Source organism: Narcine bancroftii, chromosome 10 (genome assembly GCF_036971445.1).
Source record: "Narcine bancroftii isolate sNarBan1 chromosome 10, sNarBan1.hap1, whole genome shotgun sequence".
In the NCBI taxonomy this organism is placed as follows: Eukaryota; Metazoa; Chordata; class Chondrichthyes; order Torpediniformes; family Narcinidae; genus Narcine; species Narcine bancroftii.
In genome coordinates, this window is record NC_091478.1 from 95,921,889 (window position 1) to 95,943,052 (window position 21,164).

At 37.7% G+C, this 21,164-nt stretch overlaps 1 protein-coding gene across 7 annotated transcripts in view; it reads left to right on the plus strand.

Annotated features, from left to right (window-relative positions):
- The window catches only part of terb1 (telomere repeat binding bouquet formation protein 1), a 108,206-nt gene that overhangs the window by 24,156 nt on the left and 62,886 nt on the right, over nucleotides 1-21,164 (plus strand). For 5 of the 7 annotated variants that reach the window (XM_069902034.1, XM_069902030.1, XM_069902032.1 and 2 more), the window contains 7 exons: nucleotides 1,278-1,406; nucleotides 2,018-2,149; nucleotides 3,901-3,961; nucleotides 9,609-9,724; nucleotides 10,799-10,921; nucleotides 11,708-11,860; nucleotides 18,277-18,408. In XM_069902034.1, the coding sequence (XP_069758135.1) occupies nucleotides 1,278-1,406; nucleotides 2,018-2,149; nucleotides 3,901-3,961; nucleotides 9,609-9,724; nucleotides 10,799-10,921; nucleotides 11,708-11,860; nucleotides 18,277-18,408 (846 nt within the window). The remainder of the gene's footprint in view (nucleotides 1-1,277; nucleotides 1,407-2,017; nucleotides 2,150-3,900; nucleotides 3,962-9,608; nucleotides 9,725-10,798; nucleotides 10,922-11,707; nucleotides 11,861-18,276; nucleotides 18,409-21,164) is intronic. The other 2 variants (XM_069902035.1, XM_069902037.1) reach the window with 2 other exon arrangements.

The window sequence follows — 21,164 nt, forward strand, 5'->3', positions numbered from 1 at the left end:
TGTGGTTTTTCTCATATTACCCCCAGTGGATCCCTCAATATGCTGATAAGGTTCACCCTCTCTTAAAAGCCACTAATTTTCCTCTCTCAGCTGAAGCCCAAATGGCTTTTAACTACCTCAGGAACCACATTGCAAAACCCACCATGCACTTGTACCTAGCCAAGTGGAAAGCGACGCTTCGGATGTAGCCCTGGCCACTACCCTCAACCAGGTGGGCAGGCCAGTTGCATTTTTTTCTCAGACATTACAAGACCACTATTCCTAATGCAGCCTGATTCAAAATTTACATAGCTGCAACATTACATGCTTATTTTTGTACTCAGTGCTCTGCTCAATGAAGAGAAGCATGCCATATGCCTACTTTACCAAGCAAACTACTTGTGTGGCTTTTGTATTGAGCTATGGACCCGAATTCCCATATTTTCATATTTATGCTTTTAAAAGTCCTGACATTTGCTGTATACATTCTCTTTTCACTTGTCCTTACAAGGTGCAGCACCTCAAACTTATCCAGATTAAATTCCATCTGCTATTTCTCTGAGATTCACCAGGATGTTGCCAGGACTGAACGGGCTTGGGAACAGGTGGATAATCTAGATCTTTATTCTCTGGAGAGTAATAGAGTGAGGGATGATATAGAGATATATAAATCAGGAGGGCCATGGATAAAACAAATGCTAATAGTATTTTTTTTCCCAGGATAGATGATCTTGGAACTAGGGGGCCATAGGTTTTAGGTGAGAGGGAAGAGATTTAAGAGGGACATGAAGGCAAGTTTATTACTCATAAGGTGGTTTGTATCTAGAATGAGCTGCCACGGAAAGTTCTAGATGTGGTTACAGCTTGTGACATTCAAAAAACATTTGGACAGATATTTGGGTACAAGGAGTTTAGAAGGATATTGGCTAATTGCAGGCAGATGGGACTAGACCAGCAGTCAACTTAGTCAGCATGGATGAGTTTGGCCGATGGGCTTGTTCTGAACTCCGACTGAATTGTTCACAATATTCCAAGTATGGCAAACCATTGCTTTCTCTACATGCAACATGACATCCCAACTTTTGTGTTCAATGCCTCGGCCTATGAAGGCAAACATGCAAACTAGCTTCTTTGCTTCTTTATCCACTTACGTGGTCATTTTCCAGAATCTGAACTTTCACCCCAAGTTTACTCTGTACATGAACACTCCTAATGTCCCTGGCATTAACTTGATTCTCACATTTAAGCCCTTAAATTTCTGCATATCTATATTAAATGAGCATTTTATTTGATATTAGGTGAAGCAAGTGATTACTTTCGTGAGATTGGAGGCTTGGACTTCATTAAAGGACTTATAAAACTGACAAATGCTTCTATCCTTCGAGAGGCTGCTCTTTTTACATTGGGAGCCCTAGCTGAAAGCAGTGGTAGGGAAGACTTTTATTTACCTTTATTATCCAGTTTTCTCTATTTGTGATCTTTATTTCTTCATCCTTTTTGCATTTCCAACTCCTCCCTCAATGGGTTAGTCAGTAAACACATGGCCTGATGTTTTTACTGACCAAAACATCTGTGCCTTGATTTCTTATCTGTATTGAATCAGGAGGTATCAGGAATGATTAACGTCTCATCACTTTTGTGCTGCAAAAAAATACAGTTTTAAACAAAATTAACCACGCTCTCATTCCTGGATCAAAGATCCATTGTCTCTTCTGGAAAATACTAATGTTTGATTATAAACTGAGAACTTGATCAAAGCTAATTGTGTAAATGACTAAATAATTATTTTGGCATTAGCCTCCTTGTACAACCTCATTATATCTGAAGCTCTGGAAGTTCACCACTATTCATAAAGAGAGTAGAGACTAAAGAAATTATGGGATTGGTTTTATGACAGAAGTCTCACCTGTTCAAATAATGGTTTCTGCCTCCAAACATTTTGCGATCAGCAGCTACATATTTTGTGGCAGTGGTTATTGTTCATTTTTTTTCAATGTTGCAAGGTATAAATGAAGATATTTTCCTTTTGTGTTTTCAGTCTACTGCCAGCAGAGTTTGTGCACTGTAGAACTGCTGTCTGATATCGCCTTGTCACTTGCTCAGAAGGATGCTTCATTGATTCTGAAGAGGATGGATGTCTATATGATCCTGGTGTTGGTCTCACACAACAGTATGAATGTCATGTTTATATAACTATATTAACCTTCTTTCCCTGAAAGAGGAACAACATATTATTTCACTAACGTAAAAGAAAATGTATCATATGAGCATAAACAACATACAAGTACTTGTCATTAATCCAATGAACAAAAAGCAGTTATTTGAATTCAATTAATAAACAAATAAAATATTTGTATAGCTGTGCAAGAAAACAACAAACAATTCCCTAATGTTCCTTTAAAAAAAACTAATCAGTAGAGACCAATAATTAACCTTCAAGTAAATCAGAGATCCACGTAACCTACCTTCTTAATAAATTTTAATTTGTATAATTAGGCATGTACATACCAACCATGATGCCCATCTATGCTAATCCCATTGGCCTGCATTAGGCTCATATCCTTGTATATTTTTCCTATCTGAGTTCCTGTTCAAAGGACTTTTAACTGTTGTAATTGTACTTGCCTCCATTACCTCCTCAGGTAGCTTGCTTCATTTATTTAGTACTGTATGAAAAACAGATCTCATTTACATTTCTCCCCTTTCACCTTAAACCTGCCACCCCTCCCCCCAATTCTACTGCTTATCTAAGCACTTTGGGTAATTTAGAGCACCCAATTAACATAGCCCACATCTATGGGAGGATTCAAGAATACCTAGAGGAAGCCCATGCAATCACATAAGAACATATGAACTCGTCATGACAGCAGCAGACTTACTGTCTCAACATTACTATAATCATGCATTGAAGCTTTGTCCCTTGACTTATTGGCAGTGTTAAAGGTATCCAAAGGTATCCATTTAACATTGAGTTGAACTTTAAACACATAATGTTCATCATCATCAGGAATATATACATAATACACACACACACACACACACACACACACACACACACACACACACACACACACACACACACACACACACACACAGAGTACAACTCTGATGCTCCGAAATCCTCAGTTATCCAAAGTTTTAAAAATTTTTGGGTAAATGAGTATATCCAAAACAAATCTGAAATCATCATTTATCTGAAATTTTTTCGGAGCTGAACTGAATGGGGACTTCGGGCTCCAGGCGGTGGCAGCAAGGACCTCAAGCTCCTGGGCAGGAGCAGGACCTTCAGGCTCCCATCATGAGTGGGGCCTTGTGCATTTTTTTTTTGGTGAGAATTAAACATTATTTTAATGCTTAAAAAGCCTTGCCTTGTTGTTTGTTGTTGTTACAAGTGATTTTCTGTTGCTACTGGGCTGTTTTTTTAATCTGAAATATAGGCCTGGTCCCACCATTTCGGATAATTGGAGTTGTACCGTGTATAATATGTATGTATTTAGATGTGTGTGTTTGTGTGTGTGTGTGTGTGTGTGTGTGTGTGTATATATATATCCATTCTTAGCTTGTTCGCCTTGCCTCTAAAACTAATTAATTCCTCCAGTTTCTCCATATTTGACCTCTCTTAGATAAAAACAGTTATGTGTTCCATTAATTTCTGTTCATCAGAATCCATCCATTGGCATGTAATGCACAAACATGCCAGAGAAACAGCAGGCCATGCAGTAAAGGGTAACCAATGTTTTGGGCCTGGGCCTTGCTATAGATACCAAGTCACCTGCTGAGTTTCTCCAGCACATTTATGTATTGCACTCAACCCTAGCATCTGCAGACCTTCTTGTTTAACTCAATCCATTGGCATGTTTTTTAGAGTCACATAGCTGAAATGAAATCCAAACAAGTAACATTTTTTTGGTACTTTTATAGAGATTGGACAAGCATTGGCAAGAACAACAGGGTGTATTGATATTCTTCTAAATTTGTTCAGGTAATTGAGCAAAGCCTGCACTTGATATCACTTTTATTCATAAGGGCGAAACATTGAAATTTATGCTGTAAAAATGAACTCATGTCATTCAAACCACTAAAGGGAGATAATTTACATGGCCACTTGTTTAAGTGCCATGGGATTTCAGTTAAAATTTCTTGGGTAAAAAGGTCAGAAAGAACCTGTACTTATTAATTTTATTTGACTTATCTTAAATCGAAGGGTTAACTCAAAAGTTCATTTAAAAAATCAGTTAAGAGATTTGTAAATTTAGTTGGCTAAGGCATATTTGTGATTGAAAATTGAACCAAGAAGGCCAGCAATCTGTCTTATTTTTGTGGGGCTAACTTTCACAGATTTTCTTAGTCTGAAAGAGATGCTGAGAATGGAATCAGAATTTTAAAGTGTATGAAATCATTTGGCCAATTCAAATGAACCATAAACTATTTACATTAATCCCACTTATTAACAATTGGTTCAAGGCTTTCCAGATTACAACTCTTCAGTTGCTCATTCAGATACTTTGTGAATTTAATGGTTCTTGGTTCAATCTTCAATCACAAAAATGCCTTAGCCAACTAAATTTACACCAATCTCTTATATAATTTTTTTAATGAAATGTTGAGTTAACCCTTCCACCATCCTCATAAAGAATTGAGTTCTAAACTCTAAAACAAATATTCCTCAACTCTCTCTAATCTTTCCTGCAATTAAATCTCTCCTCCCCTTGTTATTTCCTCTCTGCAAAGGAAAATAATGTACTCACTGTTTATCATCTATAGCTCCCTTGTAATTTTATCTACCTTGATTAAATTGCCCCTCAGTCTCTCTTGTTCTATAGAAAGTAACACTGGTTAGCCACTCTACATAACTATTATTTTTCAGCCCTGACAATATCTTCATAAATCTTTGTACCTCTGTCATGTTATTACATCTTTCTGAAGAGTGAAGACAAGAATTTGAGTATTTTAGCTGTGGCCGAATTAGTGTTTTGTAAGGATTTTGCATGACCTCCCTGCATTTGTGATCTATGTATTGTTTGAGCAGCAGGTATCCTGTATGTCTTCTTATCTATGCATCCTGCTACCTCCAGAAAGCTGGATTCTTGTTCCAGGAAACCTTTGTTCTTCCACATGTTTTAGTGTCCTACCACTCATTGGCCTGATTGTCTGATCTGACAACTGGTAATTCTAGGACTAACTGTGAATACTTGTTTCTGGCCAGAAAATGGCTGATTGTCAAATAAGCCACCAACTAACTGTCCCCTTCAAAATTATTGGAGGCTAGAATCTTCCAGCCTTTTCATCAGTGGGTGCATCTTCTTCCCCTCTGCCACAACTCTCATTTAGTTTCCCATCTGTGATAAAGATCACTTAATGGACCTGGACTGCTAAGTGGCAGGAGGCCTCTAGCTAAATGAGTCTCTTTCCACTTCCAGTGCCTCATGTGAAAGGGGGATTCCAGGTGAGGTAGAGAGTGAATTTTGTAAGCATTGTCTGGACAAGAATGAGTCATGTGTCATGTGGGTTGATTCTGGGGCTTTTTTTTAACAATTTGTATACAGTAAAACCCCTGGTATCCGGAATTCAAGCAATTGTAAAAGTAAGTGTTCTCCAAAGTAACACTCCAGCCTTTGGTGAAGAGAGGAGCAAATATTCAGCCAGCGGAGTGCTTCGGTTGTGCTGTGCTCGTAGCATCTGTTTGAATAAAATGTATTATGATCTTATATTTGAACAAAATAATTCTAAAATAGTTAAGCTTTATGTACAGCACAGTATGAGCCCTTCAGCCCCTGTTGTTGTGCTGGCCTATATAAACCTTTATGAGGGACCATGGGAAAGTGCGAGCAATAAATAGCAATAGGGGACCATTTTTAAACTGGGTGGTAAAGTTGGTAGTGCTATAGAGCTCAATTAATATAATGTGGCATGTGTGAAAGTCCTGTTTTTCACATGAATTCCCATTTTTATATAGCCTGTGATCCAATCCTCTTGAAGCATCATGGGCTAAAAACACCTCACTAATCCAAGTATAGCAGTCATGCAGAAAAAAATCAGGTTAACTGAGATTAAAGTGGTTTGTGGTGGGATTTTTGTTCACTTTTTCCTCAGTGTAAAGCTCTCCCAAATTATGTCATTAGTAATGAACCATGCACCATTTGACAGAATCTCATAAATATCATCCTCATTGATATTTCTGACCTGCTGCAATGTCACATAGCTTGCATGCCTGAAATACTCTGTATATTAAGATCAGTGTTATGGTTAGGCCTAGCTTCTTAGCTGTTGTATCATTCCAGAGTGCTGTGCACTGCTTCATTATGGAGGTCAGCCAATCTCTCCTCAAAGACAGGAGACTTCACTGAATTTTCCTTCACTCCCCAGACAGGGGGGCATTGTGGGTATATGCATTTGCCTCTATCACAAGCTTCTGAAAAGTTCTGAAATTCTGATACTTATTATGTTCTTTCTGAGGTCATAAAACATAGAAGCAGAATAAAGCCATTCACTCCATCATCTCCTCTGTCACTTGAATCACAGCAGATGTATTTTTCCTCTCAATCCCATTCTCCTGCCTTCTCCCTTAACCTTTGATACCTTAGTAAACAAGAACCTATCAACCTCTGATTTAACTATTCCCCATGATGGCCTCCACAGCTGTCAGTGACAATGAATTTCATATCACCACCCTTTGGGTGAAGAAATTTCTCCTCATCCCTAAACTAAAGGGATGTCCCTTTAGATCTGAGGCCTCTATGATAGGAATCATTCACCTTTTAAGCAATGTGTGATAATAACTGGATAGCCTGTTCTTTCTGTGGTTGAAGAATAAATATTTGCTAGGTCATAGGGATAGCTAATCTGCACCTCTTTGAGTAATATCACAGGTTCTTTTATAGCCATGTGAAAGAACAGGAAGGGCCCTGTGGTTCATCCAGCCAAGATAAGGCATATCAAAACTATCTTAATCCCTCAGGTAGACTGGGAAAATCTAGCTGGTGCAGGATTGCAAGAAAGTGAATTTATAGAATATCTCCGCGATATATTCTTAGAGCAGCTCGTGATGGACCCCACCAGGGGGAAGACAATTCTGGATTTGGTGTGTAATGATGCAGATTTGATAAAGAACCTTGAAGTAGGGGACCCATAAGGTAATAGTGACCCTAACATGGTGAGTTTTAATTTGCAATTTTGAAAGGGAGAAGGAAAGGAAGTCAGAAGTATCAGTATTACAGTTGAATAAAGGGGATTAAGCAGCCATGAGGGAGGAGTTCACCATAATACAATGGAAGGATACCCTGGCTGGAGAACTTTGGAACAAAAATGGCAGGTATTTCTGGGTCATTTTCAGAAGGTACAGGACCAGTTCTTTCCAAAGAAGAAGAAATGTTCTCAGGTGAGCAAAGGGCAACCATGGCTGACAAAGGAAGTCAAGAACAGTATCAAGTCAAAGAAGAGGAAGTATAATTTAGCAGAGGAGTGGGAAGCTAGAGCATTGGGAAATCTTCAAAGAACAACAGAAGATAATTAAGAAAGCTATACAGGAGGAAAAAAAAGAGGTACAAAAGTAAACTAGCAAGTAATATTAAAGGGGCTAGTAAAAGCTTCTTTAGCTATGTAAAGAGGAAAAAAATTAGTTCGGACCAAAACTGGTAGAGGTCCTGTGGTATCGAAGGAATTGATAGAAATTCCAACGGTAATGGAGAAATTGATGGAAATCCAGATTCGGAAGCATGTGGTCTTAAGTAGATTGAATGGACTGAAGGCTGATGAGTCCCCAGGGCCTGATGGACTGCATCCCAGGGTGCTTAAGGAGGTTGTTCTTGAAATTGTGGACCCATTGGTCGACATTTTTCAGTATTCTTTAGATTCAGGAGAGGCGCCTGTGGATTGGAGGTGGCTAATGCGCTGCTTTTCAAGAAGGGAGGGAGGGAGAGAGAGAACAGGCAATTACAGACCAGTTAGCTTGACATCAGTGGTAGGGAAGATATTAGAATCTATTATAAAAGAAGAAATAACAGAACACTTAGACAAAAATAATAGTCTCATTATTTTTGCAAGATGCCCCTTCAGCCCACGGCCCACAAAGAGAGGTTTGCACTATGGAAGTGGCACTGACCGCAGGAGACTCTTTTGGAAATGGTTGGTGGGGAAAATCATGCTTGAGTAATCTTCTGAAATTTTTGGAGAATGTGAAAAGGAGGGTGGGCGTGGGTGAGCCAGTGGATATGGTGTACTTGGATTTTCAGAAGGTTTTTTAGGAGATTTGTGGGCAAAATCAGAGAGCACGGTATTGGGGGTAGGGTGCTGACATGGATAGAAAATTGGTTGACAAACAGGAAACAAAGAGTTGGGGTTAACGATGTGACTAGTGGGGTCCCTCAGGGCTCGGTGCTGGGTCCTCAGTTGTTTATCATATATGTTAATGATTTAGATAAGGGTATTATAAATAACATCATCAAATTTGCAGATGACACGAAACTGGGTGGCAGTGTGAAGTGTGGGGAGGATGTTAGGAAAATGCAGGAGGATTTGGACAGGATAGGTGAGTGGGTGGATGCATGGAAAATGCAGTTTAATGTGGATAAATGTGAGGTTATCCACTTTGGTGGCAGGACCAGGAAGGCAGATTATTTTTTTCAATGGAGTCAAGTTAGGGAGTAGGGAAGTCCAATGTGATCTAGGTATACTTGTACACCAGTCAATAAAAGCAAGCAATCAGGTTCAACAAGCTGTGAAAAAGGCAAATGGCATGTTAGCCTTCCTAAAAAGGGGAATAGAGTATAGGAGTAAAGATGCCTTTCTGCAGTTGTACAGGGCCCTGGTGAGACCACACTGGAGTATTAGGTCCAGTTCTGGTCTAATTTGAGGAAGGACATTCTCGCTATTGAGGGAGTGAAGCGTAGATTAGTTCCCAGGATGACAGGATTGACGTATGCCAAAAGGTTGGATAAACTGGGGTTGTATATGTTGGAATTTAGAAGGATGAGGGGGAGATATGATTGAGGTATACAAGATTATTAAAGGATTGGACATGATAGAAACTGATTACCTGTTCCTGATGTTGGGGAAGACTAGGACAAGAGGCCATAGTTTAAGAATACAGAAAAGGCCCTTTAGGACAGATATGAGAGAAAAAAAATTTTACCCAGAGAGTTGTTAGTCTGTGGAATGCTTTGGTGCAGAGGGTGGTAGATGCAGGTTCTCTGGATAAGTTCAAGAAGGAGTTAGATAAGGTTCTTGTGGACAGGGGAATTAAGATTTATGGGGAGACGGCAGGGATAGGGTACTGATAGTGGAAGATCAGCCATGAGCTAAATGAATGGTGGTGCTGGCTCAATGGGTGAATGGCCTACTCCACACCTATTGTCCATAATAGGTCACCCTAGATTTTTGTCCTCAAAAGGATCATGAACTGAGAACTCTGATTCAGCAGCGTGTGCTTCAAGGTCTGCTGCCATTTATAATGGACTCAATGAGGTGAGTTTCACCTTCACCTGTCCTATTGAATTGTCAGTGATTTAGTCAATCAGTTATTGCATAATCATTGAAGATAAAATGAATCCATAACTTCTCTTAAAGAGATTTGATAGAATTTACTAGTTCATTAATTTGCATTTTGATTTTCTTTATTAACTTTTTACCAGAACTAGTTTTCCAATGTTGGACAAGCAATGCATATATGAAAATATTGGTCATTACTATGAGTTGTGGTCATCCATTGGGAGCACTCTCTGTGCTTGTGTCAACAACCCACAGAATGGTATTTAAATTTTACCTCTTTCAGATTTTTTTCTTTTTTAATATTGAAACTTCCTACAATAACTACAGTGATTAAAGGGGGAACTTTATTTATTTCATTTGTACATTTCTTATTTGTTAAGATCAGTTTGCCATTTGTATTTCTTCATTTATTGCTAGTTCTAAATGCATCAGAGTGGCTCTTTAATACATTTTTAAGTAATACATTCTTCAAGTGTATTCCTTGCTGGTGATTGCAGGCAAGTTACTTGAATGTACATTCATGACTCGAAGTTAGTGACAAAATGTGCATTTTCATTCATCAATCATGAGATAATGTTCAGTAGGAATAATCCTGATTTATTTTTGCTGCTCTGTGACCACCTAGTGCTGAGAACAATGGTAGTCTCTAGCTGTCCTTAGCTAACTTGGCACATACAATGTTGCAGACCTGGGGATATGTTTGCCTACATAGTACACCCATACTCAACTAACTTCTTGGCCAAGGATAGTATGATTTAATTCTATTGGAACTGCATGATTGATTTGTTTCTTAAATAGGAATTGCTCATTGAATTTAACTATTTAACATTTTTATTGGATGAACAAAAATATTCTCCACTGGGAATGCACTACAAACATATTAATGGATACATCTGCTGAGTAGTTGTTTAATTTTAATAAGCCATGGCAAGAAAAATTAAAACAAGTGGCTTGGGTCAGCTACTGTGATGCAGGGAAGTCGTAAAGCACTTGCTTATCCCCTGCAGTATAAGAAAAAAATTAAGCAGCATTCATAATATCAATTGTTATTCAGTAAATTTTCCCAGACAAAGTGAGTGGCTGATGCTGATCATTGTTTGAAAATAGAATAGTCTCCATAGTGATGTCTGTTAACAAGGAGTTACGTGCCATTTTCCTGAATAGAAAAGACACCAGAGGGCAGTCTAGGCAGGTGAAACTTTACTGCCGCAAGTCATCATCGCGAGGAGAAAGGAAAGGGAGAAAACAGGGATAAAACCCCCCCCCCCGAATATTGTCAAATTAACATGTTTCTGCTCTGTCACTTGCACTGACCCCTGTATTACTGTTACAGAAGTGAACCAGAAGGTGTGTACCACAGCCTTTCCATTTGCAAATGAGTGTCTGCAAAGATGCACCAGGCAAGAAATAATCCGGCCTATTTGTGCATTTATTGGACTCACCGTTGCCAACAATTGTAAGTATTTGGCTGCATGATATCTACATATATAAAATGAGGTGTAATATATTAGGGTTAATTTTCCATTGGTTCATCTGTGTGCCTAGGACTTCACCTATACATACTCACGAATGGCTATAATTACTGAGAAATGCAGCTTTGAAAGGTCACTAAGCATCAAACCTTTTGGCAGCTACCTAAACCTTTTCCATAAATCCAGTGATGTTAATAACATTGTTTTCATCCTCTAAGCTGATAAAGCCAATTGTAGCTTCTGTTACTGTACCTTTGTGTTCTGGTAAAGAAAATAACACAAGGAAGGTTGATGTCATTTTTTATTGATTCATAGAAATCCCTTGCCTGTTGAAGTCTCAGAAAATATATGCTGAGCGCAAAAGTAATGGAGATCCAGCATTACAGATCTTTAGGGTCATGGACTCCAATAACCTATTCACAGAAATAAATAACACTAATTTATCAAATAAAGTGTTCTGATAGATAAGATTATCATTGGGAGGCATCTTAACTTTCCAATCTAAGTGCAATAATATTATTACATATAATTTCCTCATAAGTTACATTTATCCCCATGGATGTTTACATATGATTTTGCATTAATTGGGCTGCAGAAATTTAAAATCTCACAGTGAAAGTGATTTATTGATTCACTGTTTGTCAGATTCACTAAGTAGATCATTGGAATTGGAATCATCTGCTGCTGATCGCATATCTTCTCTTTACAGTGTGAATTTGCAGAAAGCACATTTCTACATGTATATCTAACATTTATTTAATTTTCCTAAGCATATGCACAGATCTATTTTTGTGAAGTTGGTGGCCTGGATACACTAGCTCAGACTGTTGCGAACTTGGCAGATGAATCTCTGTTGCATCACACCAACACAGAATTGGCAATATCTGTGATAAAAACTTTGGATTCCTGCATTTCAGAAAATTGTGAGTAAATGTATAATTTTTATCTCTGAGATTTAAGGACATATTCATTTTCAACCTTAGTTGATCCATTGGGGATTCAGCAGGCAAAGGATAGGGGTTAAGTTACAGCAAAGTATTTGTTGGTTGGAAATAACCAGCAAGAATCCATTGATTCACAGGAAATATGAGTATGCTTTTGAGAGGGGGATGTGTCCAGGTTCAATCTTTTCTAGTAATCCATAGTGCAAAACAAAGATTGCACCAAATCTTGTTTCTCAACCCTTGCTCTAGCTGCACACTTAAACATGCTGGTTTCTATTTCAGCTGAAACTTACCATGACCCTGATTCTAGCTCCCTGTCGTACATCTAAGCTTTCTGGTCAATGCATTGGCACCTGTTCAATGCATCTCCAAATATTAGCATTAGTGGTAACATTGTCACAAGAAGCTGAAAGTCCTGACTAGGCTGGCTTTTCTAAACTCCCAACCGAAATGAACCATAGAGAACTGCTCTTAAGGCCACTCACTAAATTTGAAACTTATGAAGAAACTTGGCTGCTTGACAAAGTAGATGCATGCCAATTTTGATATTGAGTTGGCTGAATGGCCTGGTGCTGCGCTGTGTAATGATGTGACTCAAGAGAATGACCTGGAGATCAAGTTAATTAGCTGAAAATTTAAGCTGTTCTTAGATTAGAAGTTTCACCTTTCCCCAAGGGAAATGAAACATCCTTTTGGTTTCTAAAATCAATGATTCAACATAAATTCCGGGACCTAAAATAAAGTTGGAGTCCCTGCTATGATTATAAAATTTGATGATGAAGAGTTTCAGTCAAAAATTCAAAGCTTCGTTGTCTACATCTGGAAAGAGGAAGACATTCATTTTCAAGAAAGTGGACATCAAAGTGGAACTGTAGAAATGTCTTGCTGCTATCTCCATAAGGAAGGCCATCACTTCCTTCTCGTGGCAAAACAGCTGCTCCCAGGATTACAGTATGGATTCTGTCCACCTTGAGGCACTGTAAAAAACTACAGAGAGCCATTATACTGGCTTACTGTAATCTAACCAAAATCTTTGACTCCATGAATCAGGAAGGAACTGTAAAACAACCTTCTCAAATTGTATGATTGACCCTATTATAATTGTCTCAGTTACTGGAAATAGTGTATTTCTTTCGATTTGATACAATTTCTTTATAACTGATCAAGCTTAATATTAATAACCGCATTGTTCTAAAAAGAATCCACATTTTTCAAATTTTCAGTTTTTGTATTTTAGTACACCAGGCAACTTCCCTGAATCATTGTTGACATTCATAGAGCTTTAACATCCTTCCTCAGTATCAGGCCCAGAAATCAATATTAGAATTGCATTAGCCTTTTTCATGAACAGCTGGTTACCCTTAGATTCTGTCTTTAACGTCCTGTGAATCTGTGGCTTTTCCTTCCCCACAATCCTTCCCCTAATCCTGCTGGCCTTCAACAGGACTCAATCTGCATCTAAAGTATTACTTATTATTATTTAAACAAAAGACATCTCTTTAAAGGCATCTGCATTTATTAGCTTACTTCTGTCTATTTTTTGTCTCTCTTTAATTTTTGAACCAATCTATTTTAATTTCAAACAGTAACAAGAGAAGTTTAGGGTAGAATTTGATCCAAAAGAAGTGAAGTTTCCAGAAAAAGATAGCAAGCATGTGGACTGGGAACCAAATAGAATTCAACAAAATGGAATCTGGAATAGGAGAATGAACTTTCAAGGAACATGAAAGTGGGCTGTTGAAGCTTCTACAAGTATTTGGGATAAATTAGTGAAATCAAGTATAGGTTCCATATGTCAAAAACAAAATAATTTATCATGGGAATGAAGAAATGGCAGAGCAATTAAACAAATACTTTGATTCTGTCTGTTGAAAAGGACACAAATAATTTGCAGGGTGGAGGAATTAAATGAAATTATTTGCTTAAAAAAAGTGAGTTTAAAAGATGATACTTTGATAATCTGCATTTTAGACTTCAAAAGAGGCCTGGAAATATTGGATGCATGGTTTGTTTTCTTCCAAATTTCTATAGATTGTGGAATGGTTTGTGCAGATTGATGGGAAGCAAATGTAATTCCACTAATTAAAAACAGAGGGAAAGAAAGCAGGGATTTACAGATAAACAGGAAAGTCTGCAGATGCTGTGGTTGAGTGCAATACACAAAAGTACTGGAGAAACTTAGGCCATGCAGCATCTATAGGAAGTAAAGGGTAACCACATTTCAGGCCTGATCCCTTCATCAAGGTATGAGCAAAAAACAGGCAGGGACCTGAATAAAAAGGTGGTTGGGGGGGGGGGGGGGGGTGGGGGGAGGGGTGTAAGTTTGGAAAAATATCAGGTTCAGTGAGTTCATAGAGAAATGATTCCAAAGGTAACTTTATTGAACACACAGGAGACAAATAGGTGAAGTCGTCAAACAATATTTAATTACACTACTACTAAATAACTATATAGACATTCAAATCAGACCCTGATTGGGCTCAGATACCAGTGGACGCCTATCTTCTACATGGTATGAAACAAAAACTATAACGGCGCAAGCAGGTTCATCAGAAACAAGGGACTCTGACACCAGTGGCTGCTTACTCTTTCATACTCTTTCACACGTGTATACACTTCACAGACAGGGACTTTCAAACACACTCCTGATTCCCTGTACTAACAGGGGTGTGGCTCTCTGCAAGCACTGATCTATTGCAGTACTATGGTTCAACTCAGTATAATGCACACCTTCCCCACAGTAGCGACCTGGTGTGGAACAATATTTGGGGCTTGGACCAAGAGGCATAGAGAAAGAAATGTGGTTTTCATTGATGTTTATACATATGGCCAATTATGAGATTTAATCATTTAACTGATGTGTGCACTAATGGGAGGCCAGAGTCCAAGCTTAATTGGCAGGTGATATGACTTTCGAATAGGTTTCAGACAGGGCGGGCACGTGGTCCTCCACAATCCACATATAGCAAGGGGGGAGGAGAGGAGCATGATTTATAGACTAGTCAGCCTATTATCAGTACTAGGCAAAACACTAGTATAATATAAAGGACACATAAAAGTCTCTAGGGGTGAAATATTACCCCAAAAGGGGTCTTTTTCAAGATATTCCAATTTCCCTTTTAAGATAGTGAAATACCAATTTAGATATCTGGGAATTACAATTATTAGGAGTTATAAAAACCTATTGAAAGAAAAAATTTTGGTATTATTTAATCAAACTAAAGTATTATTATTGGAATGGTCACATTTATCTATTTCAATGAATGGATGTAAAATGTTTTTATCTTTTTCAATCTTTACCAATCTTCATTCCTAAATCCTTTTTTAATTCATTGTTTATTTCTTTGTATATATGGCAAGGAAAACAACCTTGTATAAATAAGACTCATCTCTAAAAGATTAAAAGGAATGGGGGATTATCTCTCCCAAACCTTAGATTTTATTGTTGGATGGTCAATATACACAATTTATTCTTATTGTTACATTTTTATAAATTAGTCAACTGCCCTTCTTGGGTAAAAATGGAATTGAATTTTTCTAAAAACTCATCTATGTTGGCAATTTTAGGTTCTTTTTTTTATCCTTTTTTCTAAATTGACAGGTAACCCGATAATGAGGCATAGATTGAGAATATGGCCACAATTTAGGAAATTTTTTGGATGTCATAGTTTTTCCCTTGCCAGCCCTATAATCATCTTTTTCAACCTTCTTTGTTAGAAACAGGTTTCGATGAATGGTATAGATTAGGTATTGAAAGTGTTAAAGATCTTTTTATTCGACATAATTTTGCTTCTTTTGAGCAATTGACAGCAAAATTTAAAATTCCTAATAGATATTTTCTCAGACATTTACAAATTAGGCATTTTGTTCAGTCCAAACTTTATGATTTCCTTTGAATTCCCAAAATAAATATTCTTGATTTTTTGATTTGCAATTTTCCCATGGTGGATTAATATCAATTATTTATAATAACTTAATGGACTTGAGAACATCCTCAGTTGTTGGGATTAAGAATGATTGGGAACGTGATTTGAATATATCACTTTTGGATGAAGACTGGGACACCATTCTTCATTTGATTATTGTGCACAACATTGTTACAATTTAAGGTGATGCGTAGAATACACGTCTAAAGTTAAATTATCTCGTTTTTATTCTGATGCTGATCCACTATGCGATAAGTGTAAAATCTTTGAAGCTTCATTGATTCATATGTTGTGGGAGTGCCATAATTCAGAAAAATTTTGGAAAAATATTTTCCAAACTTTATCAGATATTCTTCCAACCTATTGGTCCATGCTTTTGCAATAATTTCATAGTCTATATTCAATAACAAAATGGGCTTCTATGAGGCAGGCTTCAATGGATCCCTGTCTTTTTCTTGGGGGGAATCACCATGATAATCACTGTTGAGAAAGACTCTGGGACCATATGCATCTCCGCCGCTTGATCCATCACCTTCATTGAAGAGGCATTGAGATCTTTTAACTCTTTATAAAATTTGACGGGGAAACCATCCTCCCCCGACTATTTGCCAGCCTACAAAGAGCTCAGAATGCGTTCTATCTCATCTTTGGTGAAAGGGGCATTTAGCCCCTCTTGTTCCTCCTGTCCCAAATTCGGTAGTTCCAATGGGAGCAAGAAATCACATAATTTGGTAGGATCTCCCCCGATTCAGATTTATATAATTCTATATGTATCATTTATTTTCTTTGACTTATATGAGATCTTGCCTTCACCCGTTTGGATTGCACTGATTGTTCTTGAGGCCTTCCCCGCCCTCACCTGCCAGGACAAGATTTTATGGGCCCTCTCCCCCAGTTCATAATACTGCAGTCTAGATTTTAAAATCAACCTTTTTGTCTTGTATGTTTGTATTCACCAAGTTTCTGTATTCCTCTTATGTGCCTGATCTTTGGTATTCCTTTTCCTATTGGCCTATTTCCTGTTCCAAATCATTAATCTTCTTCATGAGCTTCTTTTTAATGCTCTTGGTGTATCTAGTTATCTGGCCCCTTAAGTAAGCCTTCAATGTGTCCCATATTAGGAAGTTATCCTCAGTAGAGGGACAGTTCATCTCACAAAACAAAGCTACAAAATTTTTGTTTTTCCAGGTGATGTTTGCTGACACACTTGTTAAGCTCTTTAAAAAAATCCTTCAGGCAATGAAATGGGTGACAATTAGAAAAGATATTGGAGCCTTAGCATCACCTTCATTTTGACACAGTTGACTCAGTTTGGCATATTCAGGTGATGAATACACTGAGGCCTGCTCATTTGGCTTTACAATAGATAACGTCAAGGGTGAATGATCCGACAGTAATTGCACCATGTACCCTCCAATTAGGCTTATGCAAAAAATAAATTAATTCTGATGTATGAATCGTATTGTATTGAGAAAAAGGAGTAATTCCGTTTTCTCAGATTCAGCCTCCTCCAGACATCTATGAGATTTAGCTCTTTCATAAAGGCCAAGCTGGACTTAGCCACCCTGGTTCTTGTATCCCCTCCAATCAAGACATTCTCACACCCTTCGGTTACTTTCAAGAATATATCTTGTATGTATTTTTCATCTTTGAAATTCAGGGCATATATATTCATGAGTGCCTGAGTTCTGAGTATATTTGACAATGCATCAGCATCTGCAGTTTCTTGTTTCAAATTTTTATTCACTTATGAGAAGAAGCTATTGTGGTCAATAGGTAATAAAACTATTTTATAAAAGCATGAATTATTTTCTTACTTTTGAATTCAGTTATTTGTGTTTGAACATCATTCTGTGATGTTCAAATATCTGCCTAATTTGCTACTTCAAATATGGCTAGTTGAAAAAATGCAGATTCTAGGTTATTATTAAGCTAGATATAGCATTGATGCTCTCTATAATTTGAAGAACCAATTCTGCTTTGCTTTTCCAAATTTATTTCAGGAATGAATCTGGACATCATTGGCCCTTATTTATTTACATGTAGGCTAGCTCTTGTCCTGATAAAATGCCTATAGCCCAACCATGTTATCACAAACAATCAGCATTGGAATGATGAATCTTAGTACAGTACCCAATTGAGGTTCAGGCTGATAATGCAAAAAACAACATAGACCTGGAATCTAGCTAGAAGTTAAGTTCTGTATGGCTTTGACTACTTTTTGCACATTTTGGTTACTTCAGTCTGCTTGGAGAATCATAGACAGTGATGATAACTAGGTATTATCACTGGTCCAAAACCATAAAAAGGGGAGAACTTTGAACATTCTCTGTTTATTTTATGGTTAAATGCAACTACAATTTTTGTTGTAGCATTTTGCATTCCCAATCTGTAATTTTTACAAATATTATAACACAGTGATTTTTTAACAGGAAAAAAATGATGTCTGATATCATTATCTTTTGATAGCATCTTTGGCTTCACACTTGTCAGAATACTCAATCATACCCAAGCTTGTGGCACTGTTATCACAGAAAGATCTTGACGTAAGAAGTCAATTGGGTGTTATTCTTGCTATTGGGCACTGCATTGATGGATGTGGTAAGTCACAGAGATATTCCTGGCAATATATTTATGTAATGTTTGAAAATTTATTTCATCCACTGAGTTCTGCAACAGTTCAATAGAAAGTCTTCAAATATAATAAAGCTGTGTCAAGATTTACAAAAAAATGATATCCAAGTTACCTATAAAGTCAGTGCATTTCTGAAGAATAAATACTTCATGCCGAGAGTTTTTGTCTAATATCTTTATTGTTAGATTTCCCTCAGCTCTCATGAAATAACGTATTTTGTTGAATAAGGCTCCTGGAGCAGTAGAAAACTTCTGGGATCTCAATAAAGTCAATTCTTCAAAGATGAACATAGGCAAATCATGTCAGCGTGTTGTTTCGTCATAGGATAAATCACTGATGAGTTTAATTTTCACTTGTACTGGTTAAAAGAAATACTGGGTAATTGGATCCTGGATTTTCACACCTCCTGATCCCAATCAGTGTAGATAGGCAAGAACAACTCCTCGGCAATTTCCATCAGCAGTGGAGCACCATAAAACTGCATACTTAGCCACCTGCTCTACTTGTTTTACACGATGACTGCGTGGCTTGGTACGACAACACCATCTGGAAATTTGCTGACAATATCGGGCTGTATATAAAGGCAATGACTCAGTGTACAGCACAGAGATTGAAAACTTGGCTGGTGTACTAACAACCTTTCACTCAATGTCATGAAAACCAAGGAGCTGATTGTAGGCTTTAGGAAGGGAAACCCAGATGTGTACGATGCAGTGATCATTGGGGATCAGCAGTGGACAAGGTAAGAAAATTTAAATTCCTTTGAGTCACTAACTTGGAGGGCTTTTCCTGGACTCAACGTAATGATGTCATCGTGAAGAAAGCACGACACCACCTCTACTTCCTCAGGAGTTTATGGAGGTTGAGTATAACATTGAAAACCTTGGCAATAAAAAGTATACTGACTGCATCATGCCCTGGTGTAGAGCAGAAAGCCCTGCAAAGGGTTGTGGACACAGCTCAGGACGTCACAGGGAAAAATCTCCCCACCATCAAGAAAATCTATATGGAACACTGTCATCAGAGAGCAGCAGCAATCATCAAGGATCCATGCCACATAGGATGTGCTCTGTTCTTGCCATTGTTATCAGAAAATAGGTAGAAGTACCACAAGATGCGTATAAGGTTTGGGAGCCCTTGCTATCCCTCCACCATCAGACTTCTAAACAAAAGACTCAATCAGAGACTCATTTAAAGACTTACTTTGCACATTATTTATTACTGAATTTTTTTTCTGTATTTGCAGTCAGTTTGTTTACATTTCTTTCTTTGTTTAAATTTTTCTTTTGTATATGTCTTTTTCTTGAGTACAGGTTACACTTCCGATAAGTAGAAATTCTGCCTGGCCTGCAGGAAAAAGAATCTTATGGTTGTATGTAATGTCATGTATGTAACCTGACAATAAATTTGAACTTGAAACCATAAATAGGGAGTGAGAGTACTACACATCTCCAGCCTCAGAACACCAAATTCAAAAGGAATTAATTTTGATATCCCATCATCTGAAGCAGAGAAATTGATCTTCGTGTCAAGTCAGTATTCATGCCCGAGATCTTCTGCTCTGAGCAAATTGGGACAGTATTGAATCACCAAAAATAGATACGAAAATGAGTTTATTATAAAATAACTTATACAATGTTCATATGCACCAAAATTTTTACTTGCTGCAGCCAAACAGATACTTCATATAAAAGTACGTTTACCTGCTAGGTCTTGAGAATAGGAACAGATATACTGTTAAAATAAAATGTTAAGTAGCATAAATTTCATGATAGTATCTTTATCAATAATATTTGATCTGCGGAATAGTACCACCTTATTACTCCTTGCTACTGATACTATTTAAGACAAAGTGAGCAATTATGGCTCATCTCCTTTACAATATTTAAAGAGTCAGGTCTAAAGTTGAGTTGGTACGCAGATTAATAGCTTTCTCCAATTGTTCATTTGGGAAAGCTGGGTCTCTGTTCTTAGTTAGTTGATCTAATCAGGGCAATAATTGGAATCTTGCCATTGGTCTCCAATAATTGCAGGCTGCAGCTTAGGTTCATTAGCTGTAGGTCTATCACCAGGCCGCAGGGTCTGACAGCTTCTGGGAATCAGGACCATGGTTTGGGGACGTGCAATGGAGAGCAGGAAGATGAATACAAGGGTTTAGGTTCAGTGACCGCAGGCTCCCTGCCATTAGGAAATATGCCGGAACAATGGGAACATACAGTAGTGGCTATGGCAATTGCAGCTACTTACTATGGTGGTTATGGGCAACATCAGAGGAGGTAGTGAGATCCTTGACCTGTTTCCAGGTGGACCTACTTTCCTTTTATTTTCACTTTTTTTTGCAAGATGGTATCAGTGCATGCTGATTCTTTGCTAGTCTTTGAATGGCAGGCAAAAGAAACTTTTCACTGTACATATGGCAATGATAAATAAATCTAAATTATTTTAATTCAGATTTCTTAGCTGGTAGTTCTATAAAAGTAGTGGCAGATAGTTTCCCAGTGGAGATGCAGTAAAATCCCCGGTATCCAGAATTCAAGTAACCAGAAACCTCAGGCAATCGACAAAAAAAACTCTGAGGAAATAAATTAATAAATAGATCAAGATGAATAAGAATTTAAAAAATGTAAATAAAAGCTTAAAATTGTAAAAGTAAATGTTCTCTGAAGGACATCTTGGTGAAGATGGGAGCAAACATTCAGGCAGCAGAGCACCCCATTCATGC